The sequence below is a fragment of the Rhinolophus sinicus genome, linkage group LG01, assembly GCF_036562045.2.
Source record: "Rhinolophus sinicus isolate RSC01 linkage group LG01, ASM3656204v1, whole genome shotgun sequence".
Lineage (NCBI taxonomy): Eukaryota > Metazoa > Chordata > Mammalia > Chiroptera > Rhinolophidae > Rhinolophus > Rhinolophus sinicus.
The window spans coordinates 184,868,595-184,890,886 of NC_133751.1; the positions used below are offsets into that span (position 1 = coordinate 184,868,595).

The following is a 22,292-nucleotide window of genomic DNA, read 5'->3' on the forward strand; positions in this document are numbered from 1 at the left end:
GTTTATGTTTCCAGGATAAAATTCGAACTCTTTACCTTAACATCTACTTTGGGATCAGATAGATCTTGGTTTGAGTCCCAGGTTTAAGTACTTCCCAACAGTGTGACCTCAGACAATTGGACTCTGTAAGCCTTTCTTTTCTCATCTGCCTGAGCCCATTGACAGCAGGAGTGTTTCACACATGCAGTGCCTGGCACCTAGGTGAGATTTACGTTGGATGAAGGGAAAATATTTTAAAATCCACATCAAAAAATTATTCTTCCTTTAAAAAAAAAAAATCCTGACACAACGTCACTATTTCCCAAGTTTTACTTCTACCTCTATTTTCTGGTAGTCACGATGAAATGCCTGTGGAGAGATCCACACAGGTCTGGGATCAAATCCTGGCCCCACCCCTGAGCAGTCATGCGACTTGGGAGCGTTACTCAACAATTGCGTTTCAATTTCTTCTGTAAAATGAGGATTGTTTTGAACGGTTAAAGGAATACCTCGCTTGGAACGGGGTCGGGCGCATAGTAAGGGCTTGCCAGATGTTAACTATCATCAGCATCATTTTTATCACATCAGGATCGTGGTACTCCACTTGTGGTTCTCCATTTTGCATGAGAAAATGCTTTACACATTGTCGTTGGCCGAAAAAGTAAAGTCTGGAAACTCCTGCCGTGGAAGCGAGAAACAGGAGAAGAGCGAATTGGTGAATGAATCCCCTGCGTTTCCAAGTTGGAGAGACGCGTTTGGTTCCTGTTTTGCCGATGAGGAAGTGGAGGGGTGACGTGTCCTCAAGTCTCATTGAAGAGTCACAGTCACAGCTGTTTATGGAGAGTAGGACCAGGGCGCCGGTGGTTGGTCAAGTGACGGGCTTAAACTAGCACTTTTTGGAAGGCAGGAGAGGAGCAGTTAGTTACCAAAACGCTGAACAATTCGGGTGTAACTAAGTTCAGTGAGCAATGCATCAAATGAGTCAGCTGTCAGACCCGGTGAAACCAAGTTGATAAAAGAACAGGCTCGTTACTAACACGGACTTTCTACAAGGCCCCCTGACGGAGGACCCCTGGCAGCAACAAACGCCCGCGGCGCTTCCCGTAGGATCGGAAAGCAGGAGCCGCGGGCGATGAATGGAAACCGAGTCTGCGGCGCGCCGCGCGGGGGGCGGAGCGGGGGCGGGGCATTGTGAGTCACGTGCCTACGCTGCGAGGCGGGCGCGTGGAGGGAACTCTGGGCGTGATTGGTTCTCTGTAACCAGGTGACCGCAGGCCGCGTTCCGGTTGGCAGGTGCCAGCCGGCAGAACAGCCTTCATTCCAGAGGCGGCTGCGGAAGGAGGAGGAGCTCCGGCTGCGTTCTCTCCCCGCAGTGGCTACAGTTCTCAGCGCCTGTCGGGTCCCCACCCCTTTTAAATAAGCCGGGCTGGTCGCCGCCCTCACAGACTAGTCAGCTCGGGGGAGGCGGTAGCGGCGCGGCGGTGGGGGTGCGGCCGGGCCCGGAGCCCTGCCCGGGGCCCGGCGGCCCGGCGGACGGGCGAGCAGCGGGCGAGGCCTTGCGTGGCGTAGCCCGGGCTTAGCCCCGGGCTGCTCGTACCGGCCGCGCCATTGTTGGGGGAGGGGGTACTGCTTGAGCGCGGCGGAGTCCGTGGACTAGCGAAGGCGTCAGCAGCGGCGAGGAGTGGAATCGCCCCATGGGGAACACGCTGACCTGTTGCTTGTCCCCTAATGCCAGCCCCAAGCGGGGCCGGCGCTCGGGGGCGGCAGAGCCGGACTACGAGTCTGAGGTCTATGAGGCGGCGGCCGGGGACGCCGTGGCAGTAGCACCAACGCCGGCTGCCCCAGAGCCCACCGAGTTGGATTTCGGAGCCGGCGAGGGCCACCACCTGCAGCACATCAGCGACCGGGAGATGCCCGAAGGTGAGGAGGCGGCGGGCGCCGTCCGCTCTCGGGACCTCTGGCAGCCGCCGCCCCTAGGGTCCCTCGGGAGTGAGCCGCCGCTTCAGGCTCCTTCCTGCCGGGAGCCGACTTTCCCAGGCTAGGCACCGGGGACGGAGGCTGGCTCTGCTTGGCGTTCCCACGCCTGGTTCTTTCCCCTTCGCCGCCGGCCAGTTTCTTTCCCTCTTCACCACCCGAATGCCCAGTTCTTTCCCCCGTTCCCATTTCCCACCCCGGCCTGAGACCCTCCAGCCCTCGGCCCTTCCTGTTTGGGGCTCTATTGAACGTTTCTTGGGACTTTAAAAAGATTTGTGGGCATATTCTCTCCCTTTGCTCAATGAAAACTCGAACACCCCAACTTCGGAGTATCCTCCCCATCTCCCTGTCCTGCGCCATGGAAGACCCTTGCTCCCGCCCGTTAAGGTAGTTGATGCTCAGGACCATTCAACGCAAACATTTTAGGGTTTGTTATTTAAATGCAAAATAGAAATTGACCTAGGCGAGTCGGTATGGTGTTCTTAAGTAGGCTCTTTTCAGTTGCCTGGATAGAAGCTGCTTCATTCCTTCCAGCTATAATTTGAACACAGAAGGAGAGAAAATGGTGGGAGAGGGAATGTAAAATAACTGAACGATGTGAAATGTTACTGCCAGAGCTGCAGAGAATAGTTTTTTAGCCAAAGGAGAACCCACGAGTCTGATTACGTCCCATTTTGACAGAACACAAATATGTCTTTAGTCTTACTTCAGTGACTTCACTTTCACAGTTGCCGGTTCTAGAGACGAGGTGGGTGGGGGGGTTTGTGAGACTTGGTCAAAGTTTCAAAAGATAAAAATTATATGCGTTTAGACTTTAATTTGTAATATAGAGGTTTGGGAGTTAAGATGCCAGATCGTGCACTAGAATGTTTGTCTCCATGGCTCCCCCTCCTGCTAATAGAATCCTCTTCTACTTTAAGAACGTTGAGGTAAAAGTTCTTCAGACCTAATGGCTGGGGTGGGGGTAGGGGTTGGGGTGCCCAGGGAGAAGAGAGGAAATGTTTGATTTAAAATAATTCTGGGTAACATCGGGGCTAATGAAGACTGTGCCCTTTGAAGTAGAAAACGTATCATAAAGATGTTACGGCTCCATTGGTCCATTTGTTTAACTTAAATGCCAGAGATTATTTCATCATTTTATAGAGGAAATGTCTTATAGTTCTTATTCTATTTAAACTTTAGTTGAGCTCTTAATTTCTTGAAAAATTAGAATAAATAAAAAAGCCACCCGGATGATGTTCGTGCCTTTATAATTGGGAAGTACTCCTTTTGGACTGTTCAAATATTGTGGAAAAAATGAACAAATTATGAATTAACTAAGTGTATATTGAAACACTAATCATACCTTTAAATACAAAGCAAGTATTTGTGAGAACTTCTGCTATGCTTGATGTTGTAAGGTAAGCCTTCGATTGATTTTAACAAACCAGTTAGGTAGATGGATAGTGTTGGATGAGAGACCAAAGTAAGACCTTCATACAGTTCTTTTAAGATTTACAATATATTTTCAGTATATCTCATTTGGCCCGCTAACTACAAATAAGACCCGTACGTAATCTCCCTATGTTGCCGGTGAAGAAACCTAGGCTAGAGATCTGAAATGACTAAATGCGGCTACTGAATAGAAAAGGCTAACATGGAGGTGACAGATATGCCAAACTTAGTTCCTGGGGTACTTCAAAAGCTCTTTAGAATGCTTGTTGTTTTATAATTCATCTATGAAATAGGCCTGTCCTAACTTACTCCAGTGTTGATTATTTCCATTCAAAGTTATTGTACACAATTCAGAAGCAACATTTACCTCTCTATCCTACATCTATAAATCTATTACGATGGATAAGAGTAAAAGTAGAAGTCGTAAAATAGCATACATTTACCAGGCAAACAAATACATATATTTTAAAGTTTGTCCTGGTGACCTGGAATTGAATCCGAGACTACTAGTCCTGGACAAAGGGACTTTAGGAGAAGCTGGTAAGAGGGCAGGTAAGGTAACACGGATAAAGCACAGGACTATAAGTAGTGTTAAATCAGGAAAAAAATAGATTTCATTAGTATAGAATTTACCTTTTTATGTTGAACATGATAGTTAAAATTTCATTTCAATTTGTCTTTAATTTTTTTTTGCATTCCATAAAGTGATACAAGAAACCTCAATTTCAGCATTTGACTAGTACTAAGTTTCCATAGAAACAAGGTCAGAATACCAAATATAAAGTACAAGCATACTGAAAGTTTGCTTTTAATGTCTTTATTTCAGACAATTTTATATTTGTTTCCCTAGAAACTAAGAAAGACCTACTTACATGTAAAACATTTTGGCTTTTCTACAATGTAGAATTGAATTATTTTGGTTATTTACACAAAATCATACATGAATGATGCTCTGCCTTGTTCTTCTGAAACAGAACATGATTTCTTTAAGCCATTTCAAAGAGATATTCCTAAGAACCTACTCTGTTTCCCCGAAAATAAGACCTAGCCGGATAATCAGCTCGAATGCATCTTTTGGAACAAAAATTAATATAAGATGTGGTCTTATTTTACTATAAGACCAGGTAATATAATATAATACAATACAATAAATATAATATATTTAAAATAAACATATATAATATATAGTATAATATAAGACCGGGTCTTATATTAATTTTTGCTCCAAAAGACGCATGAGAGCTGATTGGCTGGCTAGATCTTATTTTCAGGGAAACATGGTAGTATAGAATTCATATAGACTTAAAAGAAAATTTTTCTACTACCTTGCCTTTATCTAACAGTATATCTAATATAACTGATGGTAGTATCAGTAAAAAAAAAAAGACACGAAGTTCCTGTTGTCCAGTTTTTTTATTCATCAACTTTTCATACAGCCTTTTATGCTCTGACCTTAAGCACTTTGCTAATTTGCTGGCTAAAGGTGCTCTCTCAGTGACCCCTTCTTATCCCCCTGAGGAGTGAGTAGGGAAGGAATTGGCAATATTATGTGGAAAAACTCCTGATGAACAGATCTTTCCTCTTTCCAGTGGCTATTTTAACCCCCTCCCTTTTTTTTTTTTTTTTTTTGCTTTTGTCGGTAATAATATTAATAAGCATTTAATGTAAAAGATTTAGAAAATACAGAAAAGTCATTCACTTATGCTCAGAATATCCAGATCTTTTATTAATATTCTGGTCTTGACTCTGTCTTTTGTATGTATGTAAATATATTTTGTTTATTTTATGAAAATGAGGTCACTATATGCTGCTTTATAACTTCTTGTTATAAAGAGAAGTAATGACATAAAGCTTCTTGAACTGTGCTTGACACCTAGAGAGTGCTCCAGGATATATTTCCATGCAACTGCGTGGAGCCCTACAGCATGCCTTTTAATAACCGTTCAGTGTACCATCAAATGTTGGAGTGTCATTCATTTACCCACCCTTTATGGTTGAGCATTTTTTAAAGTGAAACCGTACATAGTCCCATTATAATGCTTTATTCTGGCGGCACAGATAAAAACAAATGCATTGTACCGTCCTGTAGCTCGAGATGGTATACTTTCTTATAACCTAATTAGAATGTTATTTTGTAGTTAAGATATTTTCAAGGTATTTTAACATTAATTCTTATCCTAAATTAAAGTTACCATTGTTTTTTCACTGGACAGTAGAACTCCTCTTTTGGGTTTCTGTGGTTCTTGGTAGCCTGTCTTGTCTCTTTAGTTCTGAATACTACTCTAAGAGATCAGAAAGTAATGCTGGTCTTAGATAACAAATCGAAAGACAGCATTAGATAAAATCTTAGAAGATATGGGAAAGTTGGTAGAAACTTAACTGGTTTGGGGTATACTGAAACAGTTAGATGTTTATTGTGGGTACCATTCCAAATGCAGGACAAGACAAAATCCCTACCCTAACTCAGGTCTTTACATTCTAGGGGAGCCTAGGGGCACACAACACATGAACAATCAAGAAAGTCGGGTAGTGATGTGCTGGGAAGAAAGTAAAAGAGGGTAGTGACCTGGGGAGGAGGACAGTTTACATGGCTGGTGACAGCTGCTCTCTCTAAGTGACACTGAGCAGTCCTAAAAATGAGAGGGAGCCCTGTGAGGATGTGAGAGAAAAGGCTTCCATGCAGAATTCTTCAGATGGGAATACACTGAGTGCAGGCAGAGGACAGAGAGACCTGGGGAAGGCTGCAGCAGAGTGGAAGGGATGCCAGGAGGGAGGAATGTGGTGGATTAAGACCTTTATGCCTAGTGGGCCTTGACAAAAAAATACCAGTTTTAATGGGAAACCATTGTAGGATTATATGCAAGGAAGAAAGGAGAGAGGGAAAGGAAGGAAAAAAGGAAAGAGAGAAAAAGAAGGTACTGTGTGAGAATAGACTGTAATGCCAGCAAGGGTGGAAACAGGGAGACCAGGTAGAAGGCTGGGGCAGTGGTTCAGGTGGGAGCCAACAGTGGCTTGAAAAAATAAAAAAATAAAAAAACCAAGAGGCTAAAATAGGGTGACTTAAAGAAATTAAGTGAATCTAAAAGTAGTAACAAAGATATGAATGGACAAGTCACAGAAAAAGATTATGTTTAAACATGTCTTCACACATAAGAGAAATGTAAAATAAAACATACTGTAGTTTCTCTCTTATTGGAAGAAAATCCGTAAACTTGACACTGCATTGTTCGGTGAGGCTGTGAAGAAACAGTTACTTCTTGTATTGCTGATGGAAATGCAAAATGGTATGACCCTATGAAGGGGCCATTGGCATGATCTCCCAGCAATGCAGATGTATTAATCAAGAAATCCTACTTTGAGGAATTTATTCCAAAGACATACCCCATGAATATGAAACCCCATATTCACAAAGTTTTTGTTGCATTCTTTTCAAAAGAAAAATATTGAAAATAACTCATGTCCAGTAAGGGACTGGTAAAATAAACTGGTACATCTACACAGTGGAGAACGATGGAGCTGTAAAAAAGAATGAGATCTCTCTTTAATGCTATGGAGTGGTCTCCAGGATAAGTAACATGAAGAAAGGAAGGAAAGGACATGACAGAAGTAGGGGAAATACGTATTTGCTTATTTTAAAAAAAAAAAAAAAAACACCAGGAGAAATTCTCACTAATTGTTAGGCTATTATTCCTTTCCCTTTAGTGAGTAGCCAAAGTACATATTTGCTTAAGACGATACTTGGGTATGGGTAATGAGTGGACATTTCATGTGCTTTCCAGTGAAATGCTAAATGTTCACTTTTTGCTTTTGAGCTAATTTGTGAAAGCTTTGTTTTGTGATTTATTGTTCTTTATGTATAGTATTTAGACTGCTCTTGTATTTCATTTGATCCTCACAATGTTTTGAGTTAGGTAGCATAGGAATATATCTGTTTTATATGGGAATAAAAGTTATAGAATTATGCATTATGTGAATAGCAGCTTGGGCAATACTACTATTTTCTCACCACCTTTTTTTTATTATTATATTCAAATAATTAAGCTTTAGGCTTAAAACAGTAACACTACATCATGGGAAATGGAGGTAAATTGCAGCCCAGAAATGTTCTTAAAAGTTCAACAAAGTAAGCAAAGTACTTTTTAGAAATGTGTAAAAGAAAGGTGTACTTCACTATATGAAATGTCACACCTTAGTTACAGTCACTAAAATATGGATTGAGGATTAAAACAAGACAAGACTGAGAACCAAGGTGGAAGCAGCTACCCAAGTGGACTGGAAGCCAAAGTTAGGATTCTCAGAGGCTAGGAAAGCAGAAGCAAGGCTCTAGCGAGCAGTAGACTGAGGAACTGGGGGACATAGGAGTGTAGTGTGTGCGCTATGGTGAGGCAGGCCAGCTCAAGGCCTTCAGGTAGGAATTTACCTGAGAGCGGGAAAGTGTGAACTCAGAGATAAAATCATTAGTGTATATGGTAGTTGTTAGACTCTAATTGTTTGTGTTAAGGGCCATAAAACTAATACAATGTATAATATAGGGATGATGGAACAGTTCAGTAAATGCAGGAAGCCTTGAGTAACCAGGTGTCCTGCAGTTGGCCAAAACTGCTGACATTTCTTTTAATTGGAATATATTGAAATCAATGTCTTTCTGAAATATGCTGCTTCTATCAGGTAATTTGTTGGTCACCACATTCTCCCTCTTATATTTTGACAAGGAAAAATCATTTATTGACAGTTAACAATCACATAATTTTAACACTTTTAGCCTTTAATAAAGACATTTCATTTATTCTAAGTTGCCTGTATTTTTCACATTTTTAACATCTGTGCAATTGAGATGGATCCTAGAACTGATAGAATCTTAGATTCAGGGAAAAGCAGGATTCAGTGTCAGTGGTGTTTTGCAGATTTCTTCCTCTGAGGATTATTTACATTAAGACCTCAGTTTAATTTTAAATCATACTTTTCCTACATCAGCCTGTCATGCTGTCAAATTAAGTTGCAGTTTAAATTGGTAATACTGCATCTTCAAATGCAATTATACCCTCTAATCATGAGCTCAAGAATTTCTTCTAAGTTAAGACATTCTTAGAGGTTTCTAAAGAAATAATTTTTGGAAGGATTCAAATATAAGCTAAACAGTAATTTCCTGACATCTCTCTCAATCACTGTATGTGCATGCATGCCTGTGTGCGTGTTGGGGGTAATGCTTTGCTTGATAATTTGCAGTCTTACCTTTGTGATAATGAAAATAGTGCAATATAATTCATCATAGTTTCTTTAGGCTCTTGGGAAAATAGTTAAAGAAGAGTGCAGAAATACTGTGTGTGTGCATGAGTTTGCTGTCTAATGGCTTAAATATCCATTCTATAAAATAGTGATGCAGTATTTCGCAAAAAGTGCAAGTTGTATAGGAAGTTGTTGTAGGCTATAAACAGAAAATTATGAAAGCGTCATGCAAATGGACATCAGGGCCGTGGTGGCTATAATACACACAGTACTTACAAATGATAAGCAACTCACCAAAGTGGAGGTAGCACTGTTAACTGGGGGAAAATAGTCAAACTGTGTCATCAAAGAAATGCAAATTAGAGACACTGTAAGCTTCCTCATTCACCTCGTTAGGAATTTTTTCTCGATTATCCAAAGCTGGGGTAGAAGCTAAAACTGGAGTGATTGTTAGCATTATACACTAACATGCCCCCACCTTTTCAAGAAAGCAATTTAGTATTATAAGTTGAGCGATGAAAACGTTCTTTTTGGTCTGGTCATCTTATTTTGGAGGTCTTTCCTAAGGAGATAAAAAAAAATTATCAAAAAACACTATCTATGTGAAGCTCTTCCTTACAGAATAGCACTTTATAAGTACCTAAACCCCAACAATAGGGGATTGGCTAAGTAAAGTATAGGAAAAACACTTGAAGGCCCCTTATGTATCCATTAAACAGTAAATATGCTGCAATGGGGTGGAGTTCATTTGTCAGTAACAAAATAGAACATAAATTTTACACTGATTAGAGCTTTCTTTTTAAAAAGTATATAAAAAATAATAGTAATGATAGTAATGGTTGAGTTTATGGGTAATTTTTTTAAAAAGCATTATTTGACTCTTGCAAATTCCTGTTCATGTTTGTTAAAGGAATGAGCAAGTGACTTTTACTTATTAACACCTTTAGTGTGACCATTAATACTGCTAATTAACCAGGTCTCTTTCAGTTGCAAGTTAAAGAAAATCGATCTCAAAATAGCTTAGATTGTTTTTGAAAGTATCGACTTGTATAACCAGAATTCACAGAGTAAAAATCTAGGTCCTCCTGTCTCAGTTCCACTCGCTGTTGATCTCTCCTGAAAAGGCTTTCCCCTCATGATGGCAAAGGGAGCATCCACAGCTGCAGACTGTTTAAAGGTTCTAGAGTGCCCTGCCTTTCTCCTTGGGTTCTTGGGCTGTCCCAGGGCAGCTAGGATTGGTTGGCCAGCCCTGGGGCATGTGGCCACCCTAGAAGGTAGGGTAGGCGTGGCAGTGGGGCTAATTGTCATGGGATAATTTTGCTTTTTTATCCCCCCTTCATGTCGTCATTTTTTTTTATCCCAACCTTCTTGATTTTTGTATTTAGATCCACAGTAGCACATCTTGGTTTGGGGGAGGGAGGGAGAGAGGGGAGGGGGAGAGGGAGGGAGAGGGAGGGACAGGGGAGAGAGGGAGAGGGGGGGGAGAGGGGGAGAGAGAGAGAGAGAGAGAGAGAGAGAGAGAGAGAGTGTGTGTGTGTGTGTGTGTGTGTAAGCCTCCTTCTTTGATTCTAGTACTTACTTTTCCTGGACTTCCCATTGAAAAATTTCGATTAAACCTTATCATGCCATAGGCAAGTAGCCACTGAGATGGCTACTTTTACAAACATTTCTGCTTATTGTTTAGATTCAAAGGCATTGTGTTTGCTTTCTTTTTGGTAGGAGGACGTCTTGAATCCTTTCAGAAGCCTGAGGTTCGAGGCAGCTGTTAAAGTATGCCTGTGCACAAATGAATTAATTTGTTTTTCTAAATAGCTAACATTGTCTCATTTTTCAAATAAGTGGGAAAAACTCTTTAAAATAATTTTATGGGTCTTTTACATAAAAATGTTAAAAAGAATAATTTCTCCAAAAGCAGTTTAATAAACTTGAAATTAAGTGAAGGAATTGCCTTGAAGAACAAAGCAGTTGGTTTAGCTATATAAATTCCTAGTGCTGGCAGTACCATTAAAATGGATGGTTCAGATTCCTGTTAAACCAAGAAGTCCCAAAGTCGGTGCAAGATTCTAACTGTATTACTTGTAGGAAAAAAAGGATTCTAGGTAGAGAAATTTGTGAAATGCTGAGTTAGACAGTATTCGTTAGTAAACTAATTAGTTTTTAACATGTCAGTGTGCATGTTAAAGAACCAGAGATATAGTATATTTAGATTTGACCACCAAATGCCCTTTCAAAAAATAGAACCATTATTATGTGGTTTGGGAAATAGTGCCTTAACCATTACTCTATCAGGATTTTGGTCCACTTTCTTACAAGATTGGTTAAGTGGTTTGAGATGGACAAGGCTAAGAAATATCATAGGATTCTTTTTTAATGACTTTATTATTCCATATGGTGGCAACCTTTGTCTTATGAAAATTCGATGGGACAAAATATATGGTGAGGGAAGCATATAGATGATGTATTATAGACATATACATTTGAAACCTATGTAATTTTACTATTGTCACCTCAGATAAATTTAATAATAGAAAAATACTATTAAAAAAAAAGAAAATTCAAGTACAGGTTTTGTATTCTTGTCTAAATAGAAGACTATCCCACGTTGGTGCAAGGTGGACTGCAGGCAGGCCTATCTTTACACAGAAACAGCCATTTAAAAAAATTTCTTTTTTAGAAGCAGCCCTATGATCAGGTCTAGAAAGTATTCTTATTGAAGCCCCAAATTAATCATGTGGCATAGGAAAATGCGAGTTTAGCTGTGGAAATTGAAGGCAAAAGTTAAAAATCACTTTTACAAAAGTATTAAAAATTATTATAATGAAAGTGCTCTTATAGATTAGAACATAGAGCTTTTAAGCTATCCTTTTAAATCTGCCATGATGAATAGCCCCCTAATAAAGCACAGCTAACTCAATAAGTTCATTTGTTGAATAGACTTAGAATTAACCTAAGTGTCTAAAGAACATTTGCCAAAAACAACTCACTTTGTTTTGACATATTTGATATACTGGGGGTGCCAAAAAAAATGTATACACATGACTTGTGTTCACATTTTGTTAGTATATATTGCGTATTACAATTTTAATACAGTTTTTTTCCTTTTTTTAAACGTGTATACATTTTTTTGCACCCTCTTTGTTAGCTGGTATCTTGACAGTAATTCGCCACAGCATAACTTGCTACTTGAGACGGTTCCTGGGATGTGTTAGTAATATCAGCATAAAAGAGAGTGGTTGTATTTCTAATTGGTAAGTAGGAGAGAGAAGGCACATATATATCATTCATCTAAAAATTTCATAGATTAAGGGTGGCTGGATGGCTCAGTTGGTTAGAGTGTGAGCTCTGAACAACGGGGTTGCTGGTTCGATTCCCACATGGGCCAGTGAGCTGCACCCTCCACAACTAGATTGAAGAACAACGACTTGGAGCTGATGGGCCCTGGATAAACAAAATGTTCACCAATATTCTCCCCTCTCTCCCCCAATTTTTTTTCATAGATTATTTAGGTGCAAGTTAAAGTCTAAGACATAGCCTGGTTTTATTCCACATATGTGGAGAGATTCTACAATTTTGCATTTTCCCGGTAGAATTTTTATATTGTTGCCTATACTAAAAATTGTCTTGTTATCATTACTAAAAACTTCCCAAGACTGTTAAAAGTCCTTAAAATTAAAATTGAGTATTTTAAAAATCATGTATTTTTCTACTCAACTAAATCATCGCACCTTTTTCTCTTCTTCCTATACAGATTTAGCTTTGGAATCAAACCCTTCTGACCATCCAAGGGCAAGCACAATTTTCCTGAGCAAATCTCAAACGGATGGTAAGAAAATTTTTTCCTCTGAGAAAAAAATTGAAAACTGTTTCTGTTTTGTGTATTATAGGAAGTATTTAGAAGACCTCGTACATTGGTTTACATGTTTCACTTTTTCATGTATCCACTTGTCTTATTTTAATAGGCGATGATACACTTTTCTTTAGTTGTCACTGTTTTAGTGAGAATGGGTAGACTATCTGTTGACACATTTTGCCATCTCTTTATCAACTCAATTGGCCACATGATTTAGATGTGGCCTGTTTCTCCATACTACTATGTCTTTTTCCCCTTGCTCCAAAGAGCACACATTTTAAAGATGAATGATAGGATTTAGTTCACAGTTAGGTTTTCGTTTGAACAAATAAAATAAAAAAATCAATTGTTTATATATGAGGATTGAATTTGTGATTTTGGCCCCGTTTTACACAGTGCTCAACCAAATGATCCACTCTCACACGCAGAATTACGCTCCCTCCTAATGGAATGCTATGCTAGGGGTTTCCCAGGTTAGCCTCAGCACCAGAGACTAGTGTCAGTTTCCTGTGTCCTGCTTGTTTTAGGGTAAGAATCAGAACCGTAGTATTTTAACACTCCTGCCTACTTGCTTATTTTCCTTAATGTTATGTTAAATAGAGTTTACTTGCTTAAAAAGCCATACATGACCAAGTTTTTCAGTTGATTCTGATAGCAGGAATACAAAAAGTGAGGGTTCCATAATATCTGAAGTATTACAGCACAATAAAAAATTGGATTTCTAACCTGCATTTTCGTAGTGTGTGTACTTTGCCTGTCGTGAGCCAATCATTTTTGGTTAGGAATGCTGTATTTCAGTTTCTCCCAGAGCCACAGGCTGCTCACATGTAGAGAGAGTAGAGACAGTAAAAGAAAAGCTAGCAAGTGCCCCTCTGTCTTCAGTAGTAAGCAGTGTGTGCTTGCGATGCCTGTCCTGCATTAAAGGAGGCCGTATGGGAAACGAAGTGGAGCTGCTGCTGTTCTTCTGGCCTTTGTTAGAACAAAATGATGTCGTGTGCTTGTAGGTATGTTCAGTTAGGTTAGCACACTCGTTTTAAAATTTAAATTTAAGACAGGTTACTTTCCAGTTGAGTAAAGATCCATTTATTTTTTTAGTAAGGTGTTTCAGTTGATTCCCAATAAGTGGTTCAGGATGCTTGCAGGAAAGCTGGTGCATCTTGAGGTCTTAGAGCTGTTAACCACTAGGTGCTGGTAATCCAAGTAAGCCAGGTGTAAATGTAGAATTAGAAACTACTACTGGTTAGTGGTTCAGATGTGCAACAGGTAAACTTTTTTATTAGCTAATTTTCTCACCTGGCCTAATTTGCTTTGCCCTTTTCTTTTGTACATAGAGAGTCTTTCATTTGTACCTAATACAGAATGTTTGTTAGGTCAAAAAGTAAAACTAAGTTTTTACATTTTACTTTATGGGATTCATCTTGCCAGGTGATTTAAATGATAAATTTTGTTTGAAATTATAAAAAAATGAAATGGGTTTTTGTCTCATTTTGTATGTTGGTAATCCATCAGATAATTAGCAACTACTTTTATTTTTCTATGGCATTTGTATCAGAATTGATCAGTTAATTTTTTTTATTCTTAGTGCGAGAAAAGAGGAAGAGCAACCATTTAAATCATGTAAGTAAACAGTTGAAAAGTTAAGTAAGAAATTAATAGTTTGAATTAAAAGTATGTCGGCCATGATTCCTAAAAAATACAATGGACTCAATACTGTTAGCGTGGACCTCTTTTTGTAGATTTTCTGAATCTCTTTTTGTTTTCCTCAGTACCAAACACATATTCAGGAAAGTCTTTGGCTTAGTAATGCGCATTTTTTAAGGGTTTTGACATTTAAGTTAAATTTCAATAACATGATTGTGGTATAAAGATCTGCCTTAACATTTTGATCTTATTTTTTAACAAAAATATAATAGCTAAGTTAATTTTTAGCTTCCTGGCACAGCAGGTGAAAGATTAGCTTCCTCACTTCACCATGGATTTATTTCCCTCCTTCCGTTCCCTTAACATATATGATGGTTTTTACTAAATCTTAATCAATGTTTACATTATATAGACTGTGCAAATAATGTTCACTGCTGAGCCATATAGTTATCTGGCTGTACCTCCTCCGTGTACACCCTTCATTCTTTTTCTTAATATTACTGAAATCTGAGCACTTCTGCACTTCTCCAGGATAATCTAATCCCTCTCTTTCGAGCCAACATGATCTCACATAGCCATATGCAGTAAGTAGGCTGGTCTCCCTGCTTTCAAAAAAAATGCTTTTGTACCTAACAATCTAGTGATATGACAGAAAAAGATGAGTATCAAACAGAAATACTACATTTATGCTACATTAACCAAATACCTAGCAGTTCTTCATTTTTGTGTGTGTGGAATTAATTTCCTGACTATTCATTTGCCTGTTTTTTAACAGCTATTTTTCCCCCAAGTGTTGTAACATTTGTCACATGCCTATCAAAAATATTTTCCGTCTACTAAACACATCTGTTCCATTTTTTTTCCTTAGAAATGACATTCCCCAGCCTTTTGTTATCCTACTCCAGTAGAGACTGGTTTTCCCTACGCCTACTCTATACCTGTCTTCCTGGCATATCTCTTTGAAGTCATCTGGGATCTCACATAACTGCTCTCTTGTGTTGGACCCCCTTTGTCCTGGATTCCTGTGTTTCCCTCTGTCTTGTTATACTCCATTGTTTTACTGGAGCATATTTCCCTGGGAAAGAGGAAATGGGCAAAAGTTTTTTGAGATCTAGCCCTTCTGAAATGCCTATTTGATAAAGTATAGAATTCTAGGTTGAAACTAATTTTTGTAGTTCTAAAGACATTTCTACTGTTTTTTTCATTGATAGTGTTGCTCTTAAATCTGTTGACATTGTATGATACATTGTACATTACCAATTTTAGTCATTCCCCCTCCCCCCCTTCCTTCTCTGGAAGCTTTTAGTACCTTCTCTATCTCTGGGATTCTAAAATTTCATAATGTGTTTTGGTATGGACTTTTTCATTTTACTGGGGCCATTAAGTCTGCAGATCTTCTTTCAGTGCATTTTTTGTTTCTTTGATATTGTCTCTGTTCCTTCTTTTTTCTAGTATTCCTGTTATTCAGATGTGGAAACTCTTAGACCAGTATTCCTGCACAGATCTCTAAAATTTCCCCCCCTCCTGTTTTCCATTTTGTCTTTTCTACTTCTGGAGATTTTCTTGACTTTATACACCAATGCTTCTATTGAATACTTTGTTTTGTCTATCTTATTTTTAATCTATAGAATTCTCTTATTTCTGTCATTCTTTTTCTATAGCATTTGGTTCTTTTCACCAATGCAATTTCTTATCTTGCCGAGGTTGCTCAAGAATTATTTTAAGTTTTCTTTTGCTCCTGAATTTTATCACTCCCGCTAATTTCCTTCTTCCTGTTTTAATCTCTCTCACTTGTTGGCTTCTCTCAGATGTATGCTAGTTCCTGGGTATCTCTTAAGATCTAATTGGAAGCGCCAGGAATAAGCAGAACTTTGTTAATTGACAGGCATCACTGCATGGATTTGGGGGCCAAGCCTCTGAATTCTGAGCCTGCCTTAGGTTGTCTTGTTCCCGTCCCAGCCACTCTTTGTAGGTACCAAGTGTGATTCCTTTGTCCTGCCATGTAGTTACCACTCCTTTGTCTAATCTTCGGCTTTCAAACTTTAAAAATCCAATGCTGTTTATCCTATTGTGTAGAACCTTTCTTTTAATGCCTTTAATTCTAATAAGATATCTCTAAAAGGAAAGGGACAAGAAGTAGATTTGTAGTCAGTCCACCATGTTTAACTCATACTTAAAACCTATAATAAAGTGTAAAAGTTTAAAATTTTAATTCAATATAATTAATGATGTTAATTCAGATAGTTTTTTTATTATACCTATGAATTAGCATACTACACCTTTCTACTAAAGCCTTGATTAAAAATTCCATTTAAACCACGCACCCTGCCACATTGCTCCATTAATGTGCAACATAGATAGTTTTCATTAATTTATAAAGTGTTAGAAATATTTAAGTTAATTAGATATCATTCTTAATATCTACAACTTGTGGAAAAGTAGAAAGAAAAAAGTAATCTTCAGCTTTATTTTCTTAATGGGTTAAAATGAGGCAATAGGCATAAAACGTGGGGGCAAGATTTCAACAGGTACTTAACCTTTGATGGTTAAGGTTTGGGTTGTGACTTATTAGACTTCTTGGTATGATTATTTTTCTGTCTCTACCGTTGAACCTTAAGTCTACTAAATAACCTTTTCCCTTGTAAAGATTGTAAAAGTCCATCTATTCTGTCATTAGTGCTGAATGAATGAAGATAAAATACTGTTCTTTGTCCCTGTCTATTCTAGTAACCAACTGAAATAATGCCTGTGAACACTAAAACTATCAATAGTATTTTTGGCTGATTGATTTTTTTTGTTTGCTTGTTTATTTTTTAATTTTGTTTAGTACATATTTACATTTTGTATCCTTATGTTTGTCAGTGTAGTTTACTGAGGTTGTCAGCTAGCAGTGGTTAAGGCTTTAACCATAAAGGACAATTGTCTTAAATTTTCAAGCAAGATGAGGGAAAGTAACCTGCTGGCAGCTAGTATATCCAGACTTTGGTCAGAGACTTTTTCTGCCCACCCTCTAGTCAATACTAGATACTTGATACTGAAAGTTTGAGTAGTGGGGAGAAAGCCTGGGCCGATGGGGAAGTGTTCAGTGTTTCTTTGGTTGGATCCAGCCAGAAGACTATAAGTTGCTGATTTAGTAAATGAGCTCTCATAGGGCTATAAGGCCATGTCTAATTAAAATTTTTAAATGTTTGGAAACTAATATTTTCAAAGACAAACCAATATGCACTTGTAATAGAAAAAAATTTTTAAACAAAGGAAAATGAGAGCAAATATCTCTCAAAGCTTTACCAGCTAGTCTATATTTTGATGCATTTCCTTCCTATTCTTTTTACTCCCCCAACATACAGGTTTTTGGTCACAGTTGACTTTATTATGGTGTATTATATGCCATATTACACCTTAATAGTAGTGATCAAAAGATAACCTTGCATTTAGAATAAAAGTATTTGTATATATTTTCATTTTTCATGCTGTATTTGTTTTTTGAGATTCCAAAAGTAAATTACATGTTAACTGAATAACTTAAGGAACATATCAGAGTTTTAGATATAATTAAAACATTTCTATCATGCAGGAGAATTTATTCCTTCAAATAGTGATATTTTTCAAAAATATAATGTCTGGAACTTTTCATTAATAAGGAATAAGTGGCTTTTGCAGTAAAACATCTGAAACAAGCAAAATGGTATTTTATATAATGTATGAATATTTCTGATTATTGGCTACTGGCAATTTTTAAATGCTCTGTTTTTTAAAAGGCATCAACTAGATTTTCTCTCCCCCATCTTTTGTGTATTCGTGGGGGATACTGATGGGAGAGTGTGACAGCATGGTGAAAACTATTTTATATTAATATGAGGGAGGAAGGCTCATCTGAATTAGTTATAAAAAACAACAAAACCAAGCATATTAAAATCGTCAGTACTCTGGGATATTAAAGAATGCTACTTACAGTCACTGGGATTTGGTTATTGGCCTTCCTTTAAGGAAGAGAATTGTCTTAATTTAGGCTATTTCACTATTTGATTATTGCTGTATTGTTGGGCTCGTCACAAATAAATGGATACTTCTAAAGTGTTTTAAAAATAGTTTATTCTCTAGAGGGTCTCAAAGCATTCATTGTTACCTCTCCAGTACCACCACTGCAGATAAATTCTAATTTGTATCTGTAGTAAGATTTACCTTCCAATGGTAATTGACTTTAAATAATTTGTCAAACACTTTTTAAACTCCTAATTTGTCCTAGATTCTGTGCTTAGCAGCTGAAGGTAGGAGAGGAATCAAGTCCTCCTTCTCTGGAGAAGCTTTCTTTCTTATGAGGGGGGTAGCCTATAAGTAGTTGATACCATGTAACAAGTGGTGACCTAGCGGTATGAGTGAGTGTACTGAAAGGAAGACGTAGTGTGGCTGCTGCTAAAGGTATCATGGAGGTAGATGGGAGTTAAGCTTGTTGGGACAAGGAGGACAAAAAAGGCATTGTGGGCACCAAGAGCAGCATCAGCGAGGCAGGAAAGCATCCTGATGAGTGTCAGATAACTTAGAGAATAAAATTAATAAAATTTAGAAATTAATGGAAAGTATTCTCTGAGGTTCTCACTTGAGTAATGTTAATGACAGTCTTATTTAAACATGAAGTGAGAGTTAAATTCTCAAGGTTGTTTTATCTGTTTTTTGGATGTGAGAGAATCTTAAAACGATATTCTTTCATCCTCCAGGTAAGGAAACTGAGGCACAGAGAAACCTTTGGCCCTCTAGCTTGTTAGTGATAGAGCAGCCCCAGCACACACACCTCTGACTTGAAAATATTTGTTTTGCCACACTGTCTCCTGAACTAATATTTATTATTGGCTTTCAGTAAATAAATTGGCTTTCATTTACTGCAATAAAATGCTCTTGCTTCAATATTATATAAGGCATTACATGTTATTGTAGTAAATTAATTGTCGCAATAGAAAAATCTCAGCTGCTATTAATTGCTTAAGAAACAAACACTGAAATCTTATTCCAAACTTTTTACATTATTATAAAGGGAATTTATAAGAGGTATTGTCAGGTTTGGTTATAGTTATTATATCAAGGGCAGCATGTTATAACCCATTCCTCAAAACTTGTCTGTGGAAGTTACAGTATCTAATTGGTAGCCCATAGAGCTGCACATGATATCACACTCAAGTAGTTTATGGAGTATGAGAAAAAAATCTTAATGCTTAATCGTTTGACATTTTAACCACGGAAAAAATACACTTTTATAGGTTTAACTTACTGTGACATTTTCTTCTATTTCCCTTCCCCTTCAGGTATCTCCAGGGCAGCTCACTAAAAAATATAGCTCATGCTCAACAATATTTCTAGATGACAGCACAGTCAGCCAGCCTAATCTTAGAACCACAATAAAATGGTGAGTACAACTAGGTTGCCAAGGGCTGAGTGACAGACCCCCTTATGCTAAAACCATCCTAGCCATACGTAATTTCACTCATTTCATTGTCCTTTTCAGTGATCAGGTTAAGAAACTGGTGTCAATTATATATTGATTTCAGGGACCTAAATATAAATTTTCAGTTTCCATTTTAGTCTTTGAAGGGATGGAAGAAGGAAAGCCAGTTAGCAAATAAGAAATCCCAGAAAGAATACATATATCTTTATTTGATGCATTTCTGTTGTTAAGACATTGTTGAACATAATGAAAAGGAGAAGTGCTTTTTTTGGATGTTTCTAGAAAAAAGTATTTCTTTATTAGCTATAGGCCTAAAACAATGCATGCTACTTTGGGAGCTACTCTGCGAAGGAGGAACAGCTTGTCCCTGCTGGCAAAGTGTATCTGTACTTAACTTGAATTGGATTGTGCCAGATTTTACCCATCGTGCATTTTTCTCCTGCACTACTTCTGTGCGAAAATTCACTTCTCCTTCCTGTCCCCCAAAGGGGGAAAATGCATCAATCTAGTCTTAAGGAACAACTTTTCAAGCTAATTTCTTTGTAGCTAAAATTTGTTCAACTGAGGTTTTAATTTATTAGATATATTAAATTTATATATATATATATATATTTATAACTATATATATATATTTGTCTCCAAGACACTGTATCAATCCATATATGAAAAAATCACAGCAGAAAAAAATGAGAGCGATGAAGTTTGGGAAACAGCCATAGGTTCATGCTTAAGCGAACATGAACAGTGTCATGATGATGAAAACTCTTCCTTAATTTCTGGGAGCATGTCAGAGTCCACAATTGGGGATACACTTTAAAAACATTGTCAGATGAACCTTTCAAGCTTACTTAAGAGAGGGAAAAAAACCAAAACAGGGTGTAGAGCTTCCTGACTCCCATTGGGGTTGTCCAAGAAACATTAATGTCTCCTTGGGATAGGAATATTGACTTTTCAGAACAGTTCGGGAAATGCTACCTGAAAATATTAATATCCTCATCCCTAATTTTATTTTTCGGTCTTAAAAAAATAAGTAGTTTATACACTTAATTTTGTTTCTAACATACCAGCTTTTTTTTTGCTAATTAAATTATCAGTGACTTCTACTTTAATTAAAAACATCAAATTCACAATCATAATATACCTTTCTTCTCTCGCTTATAACAATAGTTGAGGTCAAATTCTGTTTCAGCACAGCCTAAGCCCTGTCTCTCTCTAAAGTCCTGAGCTTTGGCACCTACCGAGTCCTCATTGAATGTTTTCATTTCAGCCAAGACTCGAAATCCATGGGTAAAAACACCACTCTACTTTGGTTGGCTTCAGTCCACAGCTTCTTTTGAATTCAGAAGATTCTGATATTTCAGTATATAATTCAAAAGTAGTTTTAAAGATTAACTTTGCTCAGACAAGTAGGTTTCATGCTTTTCCCCAAAAAATTAGTCTCATTTTTGGAAGTACAGAAAGTTTTAATTTGCTTCATTAAGTTTTAAAAATAATTATTCAATACATTCACTATTGGTGAAATAAAGGTTTACTGACAAAATTAATAGAGCAAATTGGTTTTTAGAAATGAGTTTGAAAACTGTTTCTCATGGAATAGTAAGTAGTACATTGTTTTCAGTGGGATGGGTGAACCTTATTAGAATCACTTACGCAACTCTTAAAAATATGTCTCTAAACACATGCATCCTCCTCCCTCCCCCAATACACTCTCTTACTCTCACAGGACTTTTGATAAGCTGAGGAAAGATGTGAGGCATGATGATATGGACAAAAGCATCCAGGGTAATTCTGATCTTAACCCTAACTCGTTTGTTCCCACACTTTGTTGCACATAGCAATCACCTGGGGAGCTTTAAAAACAATCCCAAGTCATACCCAGTGCCAGTTAAATCAGAAGGTCTAGCGGTGGAAGCCAGGCAGTTTTTAAAGCTCCCCACATGATCCCAGTGTACAGCCAAGCTTGGAATCACTGCCTGTTAGAGTGTAGGAGAAAGAGAACTGCTTCTTACCATTGGTAGGACCTTGGACAAGTCAATTTTAACCCTTGTTCCCTTACCTGTAAAAATGGGTTGTTGAATTAAATGTCATCTCAGGTTCAGTGGTCCCTTTCAGCTTATATGCTTCAAATTCTGTGATTTTTAAAATCAATTTGAAGATGAAACTGTTTGAAGCACTATAGAAGTATCCATCTTTGATGCTAACAATGTTATCGGCCTTTTTACAAGTGCTAGTATTCTACAGACCTAGTTGTAAAATTCAGATTTGCCTTCCCTCAATTATTTTGAGCTTTATTTTAGAAACTTGAGGGCAAAGAGGAGCATATAATTTCACCAAGGGTTGCCTAGTACACGTCACCTGTGAATACCTTAGGAATCCAGTAACTTACACAGTGTCTGAGGACTTAACACCTGCTCATTCATATTTCATTTAAGCTAACTTGGAAATAACTGTTATTAATATTACAGTGTAGTATTATGCTGCATTGTTAGCACTGCTTATTTCAGGGTAGCTAGACCTGTCGATTTTGTGGGTAATTATATTTGCTATTAAATTTTCTAATAATTATGTGAAAGTTATTTTAAATGATTATTTGTTATAGAGCTCTTTATTTACCTTTAGGGAAATCATGGAAAATGAATGGGTATGTGGATAGTGAATTAAATGCAAGGCCTAATAACTTTTTTTTTTTTTAAGCACGAAAACTACTGTCTGGCTTAAATTTAAGCTTGTGTACACATAGATATAACTTGT

The 22,292-nt window shown here is 37.8% G+C and overlaps 1 protein-coding gene and 1 long non-coding RNA gene across 4 annotated transcripts in view; one reads left to right on the top strand and one right to left on the bottom strand.

The window, feature by feature from the left end:
• The window catches only part of LOC141567085 (uncharacterized), a 48,257-nt gene extending 47,146 nt beyond the window's left edge, over positions 1 to 1,111 (bottom strand). The window contains exon 1 of the long non-coding RNA XR_012489481.1: positions 489 to 1,111. This is a non-coding gene — a long non-coding RNA (uncharacterized LOC141567085). The remainder of the gene's footprint in view (positions 1 to 488) is intronic.
• Positions 1,112 to 1,380: 269 nt separating this feature from the next.
• CCNYL1 (cyclin Y like 1) overlaps positions 1,381 to 22,292 on the top strand; it is a 35,731-nt gene continuing 14,819 nt past the window's right edge. The window contains exons 1-4 of one of the 3 annotated variants that reach the window (XM_019726924.2): positions 1,387 to 1,899; positions 12,362 to 12,436; positions 14,046 to 14,080; positions 19,402 to 19,502. In XM_019726924.2, coding sequence (XP_019582483.1) covers positions 1,674 to 1,899; positions 12,362 to 12,436; positions 14,046 to 14,080; positions 19,402 to 19,502 — 437 coding nt within the window. In that variant the 5' untranslated portion in view covers positions 1,387 to 1,673. Of the gene's footprint in view, positions 1,900 to 12,361; positions 12,437 to 14,045; positions 14,081 to 19,401; positions 19,503 to 22,292 lie in introns of those variants that run through there. The other 2 variants (XM_019726925.2, XM_074312180.1) reach the window with 2 other exon arrangements.